We start from the raw sequence: 12,704 nt of genomic DNA, 5'->3' as shown, positions 1-12,704 counted from the left end.
ATGTATTCTCTTATTTCCAGCATCTCTGGTTTTTAAATCCGAAATAGGGAAACCTTGGCGAGGTGATAATGTAGGAGTTACGTGAATCAATCAACATACAAAAAGTTGAATCACCGGAAAAGGGAAAATCCATTGATCAAACGTTGAACTCTATTACTGGTTGAGTGAAACGCTAAGAGCCTGTTTGGTATAGTTTTCAAAAACAGTTTTCTGTTTTTAAAAACAGAGAAAACAGAAAACAGGAGAAAACGCGTTTGGTAGGGACATTTTCAGAAAATGTTTTCTATCTGTTTTCTGTTTTTAAAAACAAAAAAATGAAAACAACAAACTATTGTTTTCTGTGTTTTTTCTTTTTTTCTTTTCTTTATTGTTTTCTTCTTTTCAGAACAAAGTAAGAGATGGGGGAATGACTGCAAGTGAGTCATGGCTAATATCACTATCTCTTAGACGAATCTTTACATTTGATCCGATTTAGTTGGTTTTCCTTGTTTTCAAAAACAGTTTACCAAACAATTTTTAGAAAATGAAAACAAGGAAAAAAGGGTATGTTTTTAAAACAGTGGAAAACTATTTTTGAAAACTGTTTTTCAAAACTGTACCAAACAGGCCCTAAATGTTTTTAAAAATAGTTTGATACTTTGATGGGCACCTTTACTTATTGAACCACCTCCGTTCTCCTCTCTACTTAAACAAAACAACAATTAAAGTAGAATTTTTTTTAAAAGATTTAAAGAGAAGTAATTAGGTTAAAAAAAGAAGATAAAATGTTATTGCTTGCTCAAATCCTTTCCATGAATCTCATATTCAAAACTTGATCGAAATTGTTAGGTTTTACATAGGAGCTTCTTGTTATCCGGAAGATATTGGGAAGTGACGATGTCTCATAAATTAGGTACAGACAGTTGTTCAAAATAGTGATAGTGCTGTGAAAGATTTGTTATATCGGTGTCGGTGGTGGAATTGACGGTGGTGGTGGTGGAGTTTTTGAGATGGACGTGAGTTTTGTGTTGTTTATCGGTTGTACACAGTAGGGATAGATTCGTCCGAGTTTAAAAAAAATATTGAATAGGTGACTGTTAGTGAGTTGACAAGATTTTTGCGCTTCTCGGATCCCTTTTTGCTCTCCCTTTAATAAAAATCCACATTTTAAGAGTTTAAAGTGTCTTCATATATAGTACTCATTCATCAATTCTAGGGAGAATCCTTTCAGAGAAAACTTGATTTAATGACCAAATATACACCATAAACACCTTACCTAAGGCTAGGTCGAAGGTTGCTTTCATAGCCATAGGTTTGACAACCAATTTATAGCAAAACCTCGAGAATTACGGCTAGATTGAACCCAACCGCCAACTTTGAAAAACGAAGGTTTTTGGTGATTTTTGAGGGTCGCTTTCGGCCAGGTCGTGTAGGCCAAAATATGGATGTAAGTGACTATGAGTTTTGATTTTCTTCTCCACCATTGTGCTCATAACTTTTTCATCCGACGTCCGGTTGACTTCATTCTTTTAGCGTTGGCTTCGTTTTTAAGTTTTCTACAAGACACATGTGAATAAGTTTTGATGTCTCTTTATTTTATTTTACGACAAGGTTGAATGCCCCAGGCTTAGTCGTAAGTTACTATCGAATTTATTGTGAGTCTTCAACCTGACTACGGTTAATTTCTTGAAATTTTCTAGTCGTAAGTGACTTTGAAACATGTCTCCAATCTTGTTTCTCAACTCTTACTTCTCTTTCTAATGGTAGAACGAAATCCTTTCTTCGTCTTTGGTTGAACTAACTTCAAAACTCCCAGAGAACAGAAAAACAAACAAAATCGAAGCATAATGGGTAAAAATTAACATGAAAGAAATGAATTAGATTATGAAACTAGTGCAAACCTATCAGGCATGAGTTATAATTCAAGTTGGGAATTCAGACTCATCTTAGACCATTTGAGCCATCTTGGTTCAAATAAATTTGTTTTATTACTAAAACTGTTGATGCCATGAATTGGCGTACTCTTTTTCTTTCTTTTATTTGGCTTATTTGGGTTTCTAGGAATCAATTTGGTATTAATATCTTTTGCAAGAAGAAGAACGTTCTAAGCAAATTAACAAGCATGACATTTTTGCTAAATCGCATCTCCCAAAACCACATCACTTTAAGCTCAATACTGATGGTTTGGTGGTTGAATTTTTTTTTTTTGCAATTGTAAGAGGACTTTTTAAAAATTTGGCAAATCTCGCTTTGTTTACCATCTTCGCCATGCTATCAGCAACACGACTGATGTTTGCGCCTCCAAAGGAAGTCTCCTTTCGGATAGAAACTTGGGAATTTAACATCTTGAAGTGGAATGTGATTCTCAACTTGTTGTTCAGTGGTGTAAAGATATCGCCGGCCTACCTTCACATCTCAAATGGCTGATCAAAGACATTTAATTTAAGAACAACAATCATTTTTTTTTGTTAATTTGTAATTACCTACATGTATAGAGAAGCAAAGCATGTAGGTGATTATCTTGGCTCGACTACTGCTAACAATATTTTGATCAACGACTGAATTTTTGTTACACCTCCAAATATATGTATTATTTTTGGTGACGATTTTAAAGCAAGGACTATGAAGGTTGATAGTCTCTTTAAAAATGAAATACTTGTTCAAATTAGGTCCTACTATGGGTAGAGGGAGTGAAAGCCTTCATTACACGGCAAACAGTTTGCCTCATAAAACTAAAATGGAAAAAATGGCAAACAGTTTACCTTGTGAAACTAAAATGAAAAAAATAAAAATAAAAAAGGAAACAGTTTGCCTAATGTAAATAAAATGAAGAAAAAAAAACAAATACGGAACCAAAATGAAAAAAAAAAAAAGTTTGCCTTATGAAACTAAAATGAAAAAAGACAAACATTTTGCCTTATAAAAATAAAATGAAAAAAAAAAAGCAAACAGTTTGCCTCATAGTATGTTATCTCTCTATCTTATGACGGATTTTGCATTCTTTCATCCAGACTCTCTTTCATTTTAGCCCTTGCTCTTAGGAGAGAGCCTTTCCGAGGCTCTAGTTTCTTGTGTTTTTTGCAGCTTATCACAAAAAAAAACAAAAAAAAACAACACATGCCTAAAAAGTATTCTATGTCAGAGCGTGATTTAGTCTTGTGGCAATGCAACAAAACGAAACATGCTCAGGATTTTCTTATGACCATTCCTATTAGTAGGCTTAATCAATGTACTGAACCGTGCCAGTTTGCTTCGGTCTTATGTTACCATTTGGGTATCACGCTTTTTGAAGAAGGTAGTTCCTGTTCTAGTTGTATTGGACCGCGCCAGTTTGCTTCCGTCTTATGTTTTTTCGGTGACCATGCCTTGCATTGTGCTAGTGATGTGGGACTTAAGTTCCAGCACGATCTTGTTCGAGACACCTTGAATGGTGCGTGTTTTAGAGCCGGAGTACCTGCTAGGGAGGAAGTTGCTTTGAGACTTCTATCTGATGATGGTTCTGCCTTGCGGCTTGTTGATATCCTTGTTTATAACTGGGAAAATGGTTAGGATACATGTTTTGATGTTATTGGGATTTCTCCTTTCACCGGAGGCGAGATTCTTGCTTTCACTCCGAGGCTTGCTATCTGTAATACCCCGATATTCGGCATTGGTTGGCCGAATGAAATATAAGTAATGGTTTGTCCTTTCCTAACACCGAGGCCTTTTCAGCTCTGTTGGCTCCAGAGTTGGCAGAAAGCTCTGCAGTTAAGCATGCTCGGACGGGAGCAATCCAGGGATGGGAGACCTCCCGGGAAGTTGCTGTCGGATGACCGCAGCGATGCCCGTTGAAAACTCCACACTGTCGGATAACCGCAGCGATGCCCGTTGAAAACCCCCACACTGTCGGATAACCGCAGTGGCTAAGTTGAGACAGTATCGGTTGAGGGACGGGTCATTACAAATGGTACCAGAGCCGACGACGGTTCACCTGCCGAGGGTGAGAGGGTACGCTAGACGTTGTTGGTCCAGGTGCTTCTCATGAGGGGAAGGGAACGTCAGAGATCTGGGTTTGTATATATTCCGGAGTCGAGGACGACTCCAATTTAAGGTGGTGGTATTGTAATACCCCGATATTCGGCAGTGGTTGGCTGAATGGAATATAAGTAATGGTTTGTCCTTTCCTAACACCGAGGCCTTTTCAGCACAGTTGGCTCCAGAGTTGGCAGAAAGCTCTGCAGTTAAGCGTGTTCAGGCGGGAGCAATCCGGGAATGGGCGACCTCCCGGGAAGTTGTTGTCGGATGACAGCAGCGGTGCCCGTTGAAAACCCCACACTGCTGGATAACCGCAGTGGTTAAGTTGGGACAATATCGATTGAGGGACGGGTCATTACACTATCTCTAATGCTGTCACTCGTAAACGTATAAAGTATTTGGATAAGTGAAGTCATGCTCAGGGGTATGGTTTGTGTGTTTTGGCTTTCTCCGTCTTTGGCGAGCTTGGAAAGAACATGATGATTTTTCTGAACAAATTAAGATATTGCGTAACCGGCCATAAATTTTACGAATAGAAATTTTATTTTCTACATCGTCGGACTTTGTCATTCGAAAAGGTGTGATTGCGAGGTTACCAACCCACTCCTTAGTTAAGAATAAACTCTTAAATAAATAAAAATTGTAAATAGTTTTAAAGAAAACAAAACAAAAGAAAAAAAAAATGTAAACAGTTTTAAAGAAAGAAAAGAAAGCATTAGGGCATTTTCGTAATTGTCGAAGAAAAATCATATGTCTCTTGCACCAGGTAGAAAAACCTCATGAAGCTTCTCGCTCCTCGGACAAAATTTAGGGTTTTAACTTTTAACTTTTGTTAGACTAGAAAAAACGAAAAAGAAAAATGACTCAGGGTGGGAAATTGCTCCCAAATCTAGATCAACAAAGCACCAAACTTCTCAATCTCACAGTTCTTCAACGAATCGATCCATATGTTGAAGAGATCTTAATCACTGCAGCTCACGTTACTTTCTACAAATTTAATGTCGAACTTAGTCGGTGGGTTCGTATAAACAATTTACTTTTTCTTATGATCTCAGCTTTCTGTTTGTTATTAACCTTTTGATTTAATTACATTTGTATGGTAAATGCAGAGTCGAAAGGATGTGGAAGGATCTCCCTTTGTTGTCAAGAGGAACGCTCAGCCTCGCTTCCAGTTCATTGTGATGAACAGGCGTAGTACAGGTTCTTATCTGCTATTCCTTTTCTAGTTAACTGATTAGATTTGATATTGTCTCAATTGTTGATAGTTTTTGATAAAGTATAGCAAAGTAGTTAGACTAGTTTATAGCTTTCAAATTGGGTTTTATGGACCTCAACAATCATTCTACTGATTAAGAAAAACACTGCGTTCCCAACATGGCTCGACTCATGTATTGCAATAACGAAGGTGGTAAAAGGGGAAACCAAAGCTTGTGTTAGTAGTCAGATCACACTATATATATTGCGAAAGTTTAAGAGAAACATGTTAATAAACTGGAGAGGTTGCATAGCTTTGATTTTTCGGAGTTTATTAATGATCCTCTAACATCTCATTATGAATGTCTTCAGAATTCGGATAGATCTATTATAGGATGTGCAAATCAACTTTGCATGGCGTTTATATTCCATATGGACTATCTATGTGCATAAATTCCTAAATTCCCTATACAAATTCTAAAATGTACACGTGTTTTTGCCTAATTCTACTGAGACCTTGAAGTTACCCATTCTAAACGTATCTCTTAGGATCTTTACCATTAAGGCCTTGTTACTAACTCGGATTTGCTCATTTGTGCATGTTCTGTTCAGGAGCTCTTAAACCTTTTATGTAACGTTCTCTGCTTGATTCAAAAGTTTTGGTTCTGATCTGAAAATCAGAATTTTTCTTGTGTAAACAGAAAATTTGGTAGAGGATTTACTTGGAGAGTTTGAGTATGAGGTTCAGGTTCCATACCTCTTGTACCGGAATTTGGCGCAAGAAGTAAATGGTATTTGGTTTTATAATTCAAGGGAGTGTGAAGACGTTGCAAATTTGTTTGGCAGGTATGCTACCTCATAAACTATTGCCTCCAAGACAAGTTATATGTTATGATTGCAATAGCTTTTCCTTTTCCTGCAGTTTATGTCTTCATAGCCAAATGAAGGAATTTTGATACTTCTGCACATTTCAAGTGCCTTGTCTTTTCCATATATTTTTTTGCTTGGATAACAAATTAATAACCAAAAATAAAACACTAAAAGGCCTTTTTCTCATAGAAAAAACGTTCATGTTTATGCTTGTTCATAAATGTATATTGGAACGTTTCACTGTCATCACTGAAAATTTACATGTTGTTTACACCTTAAGCATCACTTCGAAAACAAGGCTTGCAGCTATGTGTTAGCAGTTCACTAAGATTAGACTTCAGTTTTCCCACCATATCGAACTAAAGTTAGACTTTACTTTCACCACCATACCGCACTAAATTTGACCACCATATCTGTCTGTTGAACCCATTGGATACATAACAATCTCTGGTTGACAATAATGTAGATGGAGGACCTCTTGTTAAATCTTTTCCTGCCAAACGTTTTGTTCAATTCTCTAAAGTTATTGTGAACAGCCATGAATTGTGTCAGTATCTCTGGATCGGAGAAACAATGTTGATGATGTTACTTGGTTTAAATTTGTGTCTTTTATCTTCAGGATATTTAATGCATGCTCTAAGGTTCCTCAAAAGCCAAAAATTTCTTCAATTAAAAGGTACCGTTTCAGAGCCTTGTGTTTCTTATAATGTCTCTCTGGAGATAAACTTCTTCTTGAATGTGCTTTATACGAAATTAAAACTGCAAGGTTACTACATTATGATTGATACATTTTTGCTGCTATGGTTGATAATTTTATGTGGTGAATGGTTGTGATATATTTATTGCATCTTCCAAATTCGTAGATTAGCTTATTCTGTTGACAGATACCAAGAATGGTTTGCGCATGAGATGGGATTTAAATACTCCTTGTTGTGATCTTCAGGTGCTTTGATAAATGTTGCTAAACTAATAAGATGAGTGAGCTAGTCACTGTTTCTAAAGTGTGCGAAGGCCTACAAATAGCCTTGTGCACATTTAATCAAGATAAAAAAATGTCTCTTACTATGCGACGACATCATAAAGGAGAATCTATACTTATTATGTTGACTCCTGATTTTTTTTTATAAATGTGCTTCTCTTCAGTGAATTTGAGGAACTGGAAGCAGTCCCAACCATGGCGGTGATGGAAGGCCCATTGGAGCCATCGTCTACAGCTGGCACTACTGTCACAAATGTTCCTGATGATTCTCCCTTCTTTAACTTCTTCCATGTACGAGTCCAAGCTCTCTTCACCAAAGGTTATTTGTTTCCTATAATTTTTATTAATATCTATTCGTCGATTTAAATATCATTCTTGGTGTCTTGTGCCTTCGATTAGATCTTTTAGTTTTATTCCAAATACAAACTTATGCTGGTGAAGCGGTGTGGTTTGTTTGTACTCCGTTCCGTTTCTCCGCATTTAGGTTATACTGTTATGTCTTCGACATTCACCAGCCATGTAAACATTTATTTGCTCATGTTTCATCAGGTGGCTCTGAATTTAGGGAATGCTTCAAGCACAGCAGCTCATGGACGACCTGACCAATCTCTGCCATCTTCTCTTTCTTCTTCCAATGAACCAATTAGTGCACCCTCTCCCCCACCAGCCCAGCAATTACCATCTCCTGTTTTACCAGCTTCTTCTGCTCCTCTTTTACCTATTCTTGATTCCCTTGAATCTAGTAGCAGAAACAACAGCAACAACAGCCGTCTCACGAATCTAGTAAAACCCATTACATTTTTCACACCTTCTCCATACTCGTCGCCATTGATGATACCGACAACATCTTTGTGTATACCTACTGCTCCTTCTCTTCCACCTCCTCCTCCTCCTCTTCATCCGCCGGTGGGTCCTCAACGACCATATGGTACTCCAATGTTACAACCCTTTCCTCCACCCAATCCACCACCTTCGCTCACTCCTGCTTCTGGTCCTGGTCCAACATATAGGCCAGAATTTACCCGAGAAAAAGTTCACGATGCACTTCTGAGGGTTATTCAGGTTTGTAATTTGTCGTCTTCATTAACTTTCTTGTTAGTTATATCTTTAATATCCATAATGAGGTTCATAGACAAATATTGCTGCTGCTAGTACCAAATAAATAAAAAGTTAGAATGGATGGACAATTCGACTTGACTTCTATTATTAAAGAAGCTACTCCAGAAACAGGAGATTTTACAGTTGGACACGTGGAGAACTGCTTCTGTATTAGTTCCTGCTCTTTGCTCTTGTTCTCTGCTGACCACTATTATCCTACCTGTCACCACTTCACCACATGACAACTGCCTTTTGTAATCCACTTCACGATACCAAAATGATGTTTCTTCACCATAACTTGCATCGTAATAGCCTAGGATTTTAATCATTACCACCTTACTTTTAGAATGTATTTTTCTTACTTTAATCGTTTTTGATCCAGTCTTAGAAAAACTCTTATAAACATATTCCTGACATGTTCTGTTTGCTGTCCTTTTTGTTTTTTTGTTTTGCAGAAGGACCAGTTCATTGATATGTTCTACCAAGAACTTCTGAATATGCGTAATACATGACTAGTCTAAATTTTAGGTTGTAAATGAGGTCTACTACTTACTGTCCATAATGTAGTTAATTAATCAGGTGAATTTGTATAGTTTCTATCAGGTATGCAATTTGTCTATGACCTTGGTAAATACTTAATTTAAGTTAAATGCAATTATGTGATTTTTTTTTTATTTTTTTTTGATGAGAAGACAAAATATATTAACTAAGAAACATAGTACAAAAGATCTACAATTTCATTTTTATCAAAAATATTAGTGGTAGTGCTTTCTTTTTTCACCCGGTTTAAGTGTTTTGAAATGTGTTGTAGTCTTTTGATCCTTGCTTCTTTAGCCAATGAGTCCGCTGCTGCAATTATGTGTTGTAGTCTTCTGATACTTGCAATTATGTGATCTACAACATGTTTTTCCCACTGTCCATGATAAATTGATGCCTGTTTAAAAACACTGGTATATATTATATTTGTTCACGAAACCTTAGAAAATTGCAGTAGGGGGCAATCGACAAGTTATATAGAAGAAGAAAGATATATAGGATTCGATGAAAGACGAGGCAAGAATCATTTGGAATTCCAGATCACTCTTCCGTCTACCAGTTTCCGATTATGCCAATCGGAAAGAGAGAGAGTTTAAATGTAAACTCGACATGTCTTGAATAACTTGGTCCACTTGGATAACATGAGGGCGGCCAACCCCTCCTGCAGAATTTTCAGGTAACCCCGACTCCAGTATTACTTCCATCATATTATTACGTGGTTGCTCATCTGAGTCTAGTATGAATTGCTTATCATAAAATATATTCAAACTTAAAAAGTAATTATCTAATGATTAAAGTGCGTTTTGCAAGTATCATGGACAGTGGGAACCTAGTTAGTAAGTTCGCGAATGATTCGCGAATCATTCGCGAATTTTTCCGTATCACGAATTTTACCGTCTTATTCGCGTACGTTTGCAACTCCGAACCCAAGTCGCGTATTATGTGGCATTCCCGGATTATTCGCGAACCGTTCACGAATTTTACGTATTCCGAATGATACGTCCGCTTAATTCGCCATAAATTCTTTAGCTTTTACTTTTCAAAGACTCCACTTTTTGGGCTTTACTGCCTTCCGAGCATACACGACCGAATATTAGACGTGTTATAATTTTTATGAAACAAAAACGACTGAAGAGATTTGAAGGTGAAGGTGAGAGAGATCTCAAACTCACTAACCAAGCATCTAAACCACCATACGACGTCCTCTTGGATAACTAATGTTGTATATATTATTGATATCATCATATTAAGTTTATTTTTTCTTTAAATAACTCAAACATATGCATAAAAATTGGTCTATGACCTTATAAATACAAATTATTTGTTATATATAGATACCGAATTTTCAGAGCCGAACTCACATTTATAAATCGAATTATACACGTACGTATGCCGTTCCGAATTACTGACGAATCACGTCCTGTTGACCGAATTTTGGACCGAATCTGGATTTTACAAAACCGTATAATACTCGTACGTTTGCCGTTCCGTACGTTTGCCGAATCCCGAATTGCTAACTAGGAGTGGGAACCTTCTTTAGAACTTAGAAACACTTCTTATTACTACCTCCCTTTCAAGAAAAAAAAAAAGAGGCTATTTTCATGTACAAATTACACATGAAATCAGCCTATTATTTTGAGACGGAGGGAGTACGTATCTACAGCTCCATCCACCACCACTCCCTTTTTCTTTGAGATTGGCCACCCTCGATTTTGCTTCTACCATCTAGAAATACAATCATTGGGTCAAACCACTAAATGCAGTACACGTGGAGAAACGTTTAAGCACCGGCTTTCGTCCATTTCCCTCCACTTTCCTCCGCTATACAACAAAAAGACGTATATCGTACGTAATTCCACGAGATCCATGAGGGATAGAAACGTAATTGTGTAATCCTTTTATGCAAAGTAAGTGAATCTCTTCGTTTGATCTCCATTCTTAATATATAAGAACAATTAATTGGGGATAAAAAAGGGAATCGGGGATATTGATTACTTTCCCCAACCCATGTTGTGTGCTAAGGGGTGATTTATGGGTATGAAAATATTAAAATACCCTTTGATTAATTAAAAACATTATAAAAAGACCATTATACCCTTTCTACTAACACTTAAAATCAAAAACCAAATCAAATATCCCCCATTTCACATCAGTTCCGGCACTGACCTAGGGTTTTTGGAAGAAAAAAAATTCTTCGTTCTTCATCCGTTCTTCGTCGATTCAAAAATTTCTTCGTCGATTAACCTACCGAATCATAAACAATGCCTCCACGAAAGAAAACGAATGCCCAATCGAACTCAAAATCGATTGTTCAACAAAAACAAGAACAAAGAATTGCTAAGATTGCTCAAGAGCAAGAAGAAGAACAAGCAGCGGATTCAGACAATCAACCTCTCGCAACCATGGCTTCTGTGAGAAGGTAAGTGATTTTAAACTACTTTATGAGTGTTTTAATCGATTTATAGCAATGGGTTTAGGTTAGAATCGCAAACCCTAACTGAAACAGTTGAGTTTCAGTGATTACCGACACTGAAATATGTATGAATACGGTGCCGGTTTTACCTTCCGGCATTCAATCTAGGATGAATGCAATGCCGGTTTCACTCCGCAGGTTCACCAGAAACTGAATTTTAGATACCGGCATAGAATTTGGGTCGAATTCCCTGCCGGTTCTTGGTACCGGTAGTCATTTATAACTATTCGTGTATGCCGGTAGTGGTCTAAAAACATACAGGAGAGTTTATGAATTTGTCACCAGTACCGGCATAGACATTTGGTTCCATTGTATGCCGGTTTATAGTACCAGCATTTTTTTTGTGAAAATTCGAGCATGCCGGTAGTGGGCTTAAACCATACAGGAGAGTTTATGAATTTATCACCAGTACCAGCATGCATTTTTAGGTTGATTTGAATGCCGGCACCAGGTTACCGCATGGAATTGATTTATTTCGAGAATGCCGGTAGTGGACTAAAAACATACAGGAGAATTACATATGATTACCGACATTGTCGACAGTCATTGTTTAATGCCGGAACAGACAACCGACATGCTTTGTTTCTGTAAGTCAATGCCGGTGGAAAAACTGAAAGTGAGTTGCCTCACATTCATTTCGTGTGATTTTATGATATAGGTCAAAAGCCAAGGAGGCTAACAAAAGAAAAACTAAAGATGCTGTCACTAAGAGAAGGAGGAAGGACGGTCTTGATACTCCTCAATCTCTCCCTCCTCGAGGGAAAGATGAAGGTCGTAAAAAGCGTTTGGGGGCTGAGACAAGAGGGATAATTTGGGAGAGTGGTGGTGACCGTAGTTGAGCTGTAATCCGTGATCACGATGAGCAAGATGAAGAGGAAAGTGAGGTGGAAGATAATGTGGTTCCTCCAAGTCAATTAGCAAGCCAAAGCGAAGTTGGTGGGCCAAGTCAACAACCAACACAAGGCAATGGCAAGAAGGGCAATGTAAAAGTGAAAGTTAAAGGTTCCCACCTTCCTCATATTAATGACATGATACCTAACCTTGAACGTGGTAGAATTTGGGGTGAAGCTCCGGAACCGAAAACACTATTTGGATACAAGCACTCGTGGAGAAACTTACGATAACGAAGAAATTGAGTCATCCTTTCCATTGAGCTTTTCTCAAAATCCACCTTGATCCTATTGATATCAGCCTTAAAGTATTGCTTCATTGCCTCGGTGACCGTAACCACATTTCCTTGACCGGACTGGATGAGATCTTTAAATCTCCCACGAGAGGACTCCGTTGCACTAGTTGCTTCAGTCTTGAAGTGTCTATACCGGTTTGTCCATGCACGCACAAATTTTTCCTTGAACTTATCCAACCATTGAGTCCGACAATACCAGACGGCAGTCGGATAAACTTCGTTCCAATCGACAATAAACTTCTCCAATCTCTTTTCGTACATAACCTCGGTAAGAGACCAATAAACTTTCTCCCAATCTCTTAGAAATTCCAACCACTTTTTATGATTTTCCGCATGTTCTTTGTCCACTCGCTCCTTTATCTTGCCTCTCTCAT

The 12,704-nt window shown here is 37.6% G+C and overlaps 1 protein-coding gene across 2 annotated transcripts; it reads left to right on the top strand.

Annotated features, from left to right (window-relative positions):
- The first annotated feature begins 4,750 nt into the window (after nt 1-4,750).
- Nucleotides 4,751-8,808, top strand: LOC113297258 (mRNA-decapping enzyme-like protein). 2 transcript variants are annotated; one of them, XM_026545686.1, is made up of 7 exons: nt 4,752-5,011; nt 5,103-5,193; nt 5,889-6,033; nt 6,677-6,733; nt 7,201-7,327; nt 7,586-8,098; nt 8,590-8,808. In XM_026545686.1, the coding sequence occupies exons 1-7, from the start codon at nt 4,853-4,855 to the stop codon at nt 8,644-8,646; spliced, it is 1,149 nt and encodes a 382-aa protein (XP_026401471.1). In that variant the 5' UTR covers nt 4,752-4,852; the 3' UTR covers nt 8,647-8,808. The 2 variants fall into 2 exon arrangements, with proteins under 2 accessions (XP_026401472.1, XP_026401471.1); XM_026545687.1 differs by lacking the exon at nt 6,677-6,733 and having other exon boundaries at nt 4,751-5,011.
- Nucleotides 8,809-12,704: the final 3,896 nt, after the last annotated feature.

Source organism: Papaver somniferum, chromosome 7 (assembly GCF_003573695.1).
Source record: "Papaver somniferum cultivar HN1 chromosome 7, ASM357369v1, whole genome shotgun sequence".
Classification (NCBI taxonomy): domain Eukaryota; kingdom Viridiplantae; phylum Streptophyta; class Magnoliopsida; order Ranunculales; family Papaveraceae; genus Papaver; species Papaver somniferum.
The sequence above is the reverse complement of the archived record's forward strand: the minus strand, read 5'-3'. Positions and strand labels throughout refer to the sequence as shown.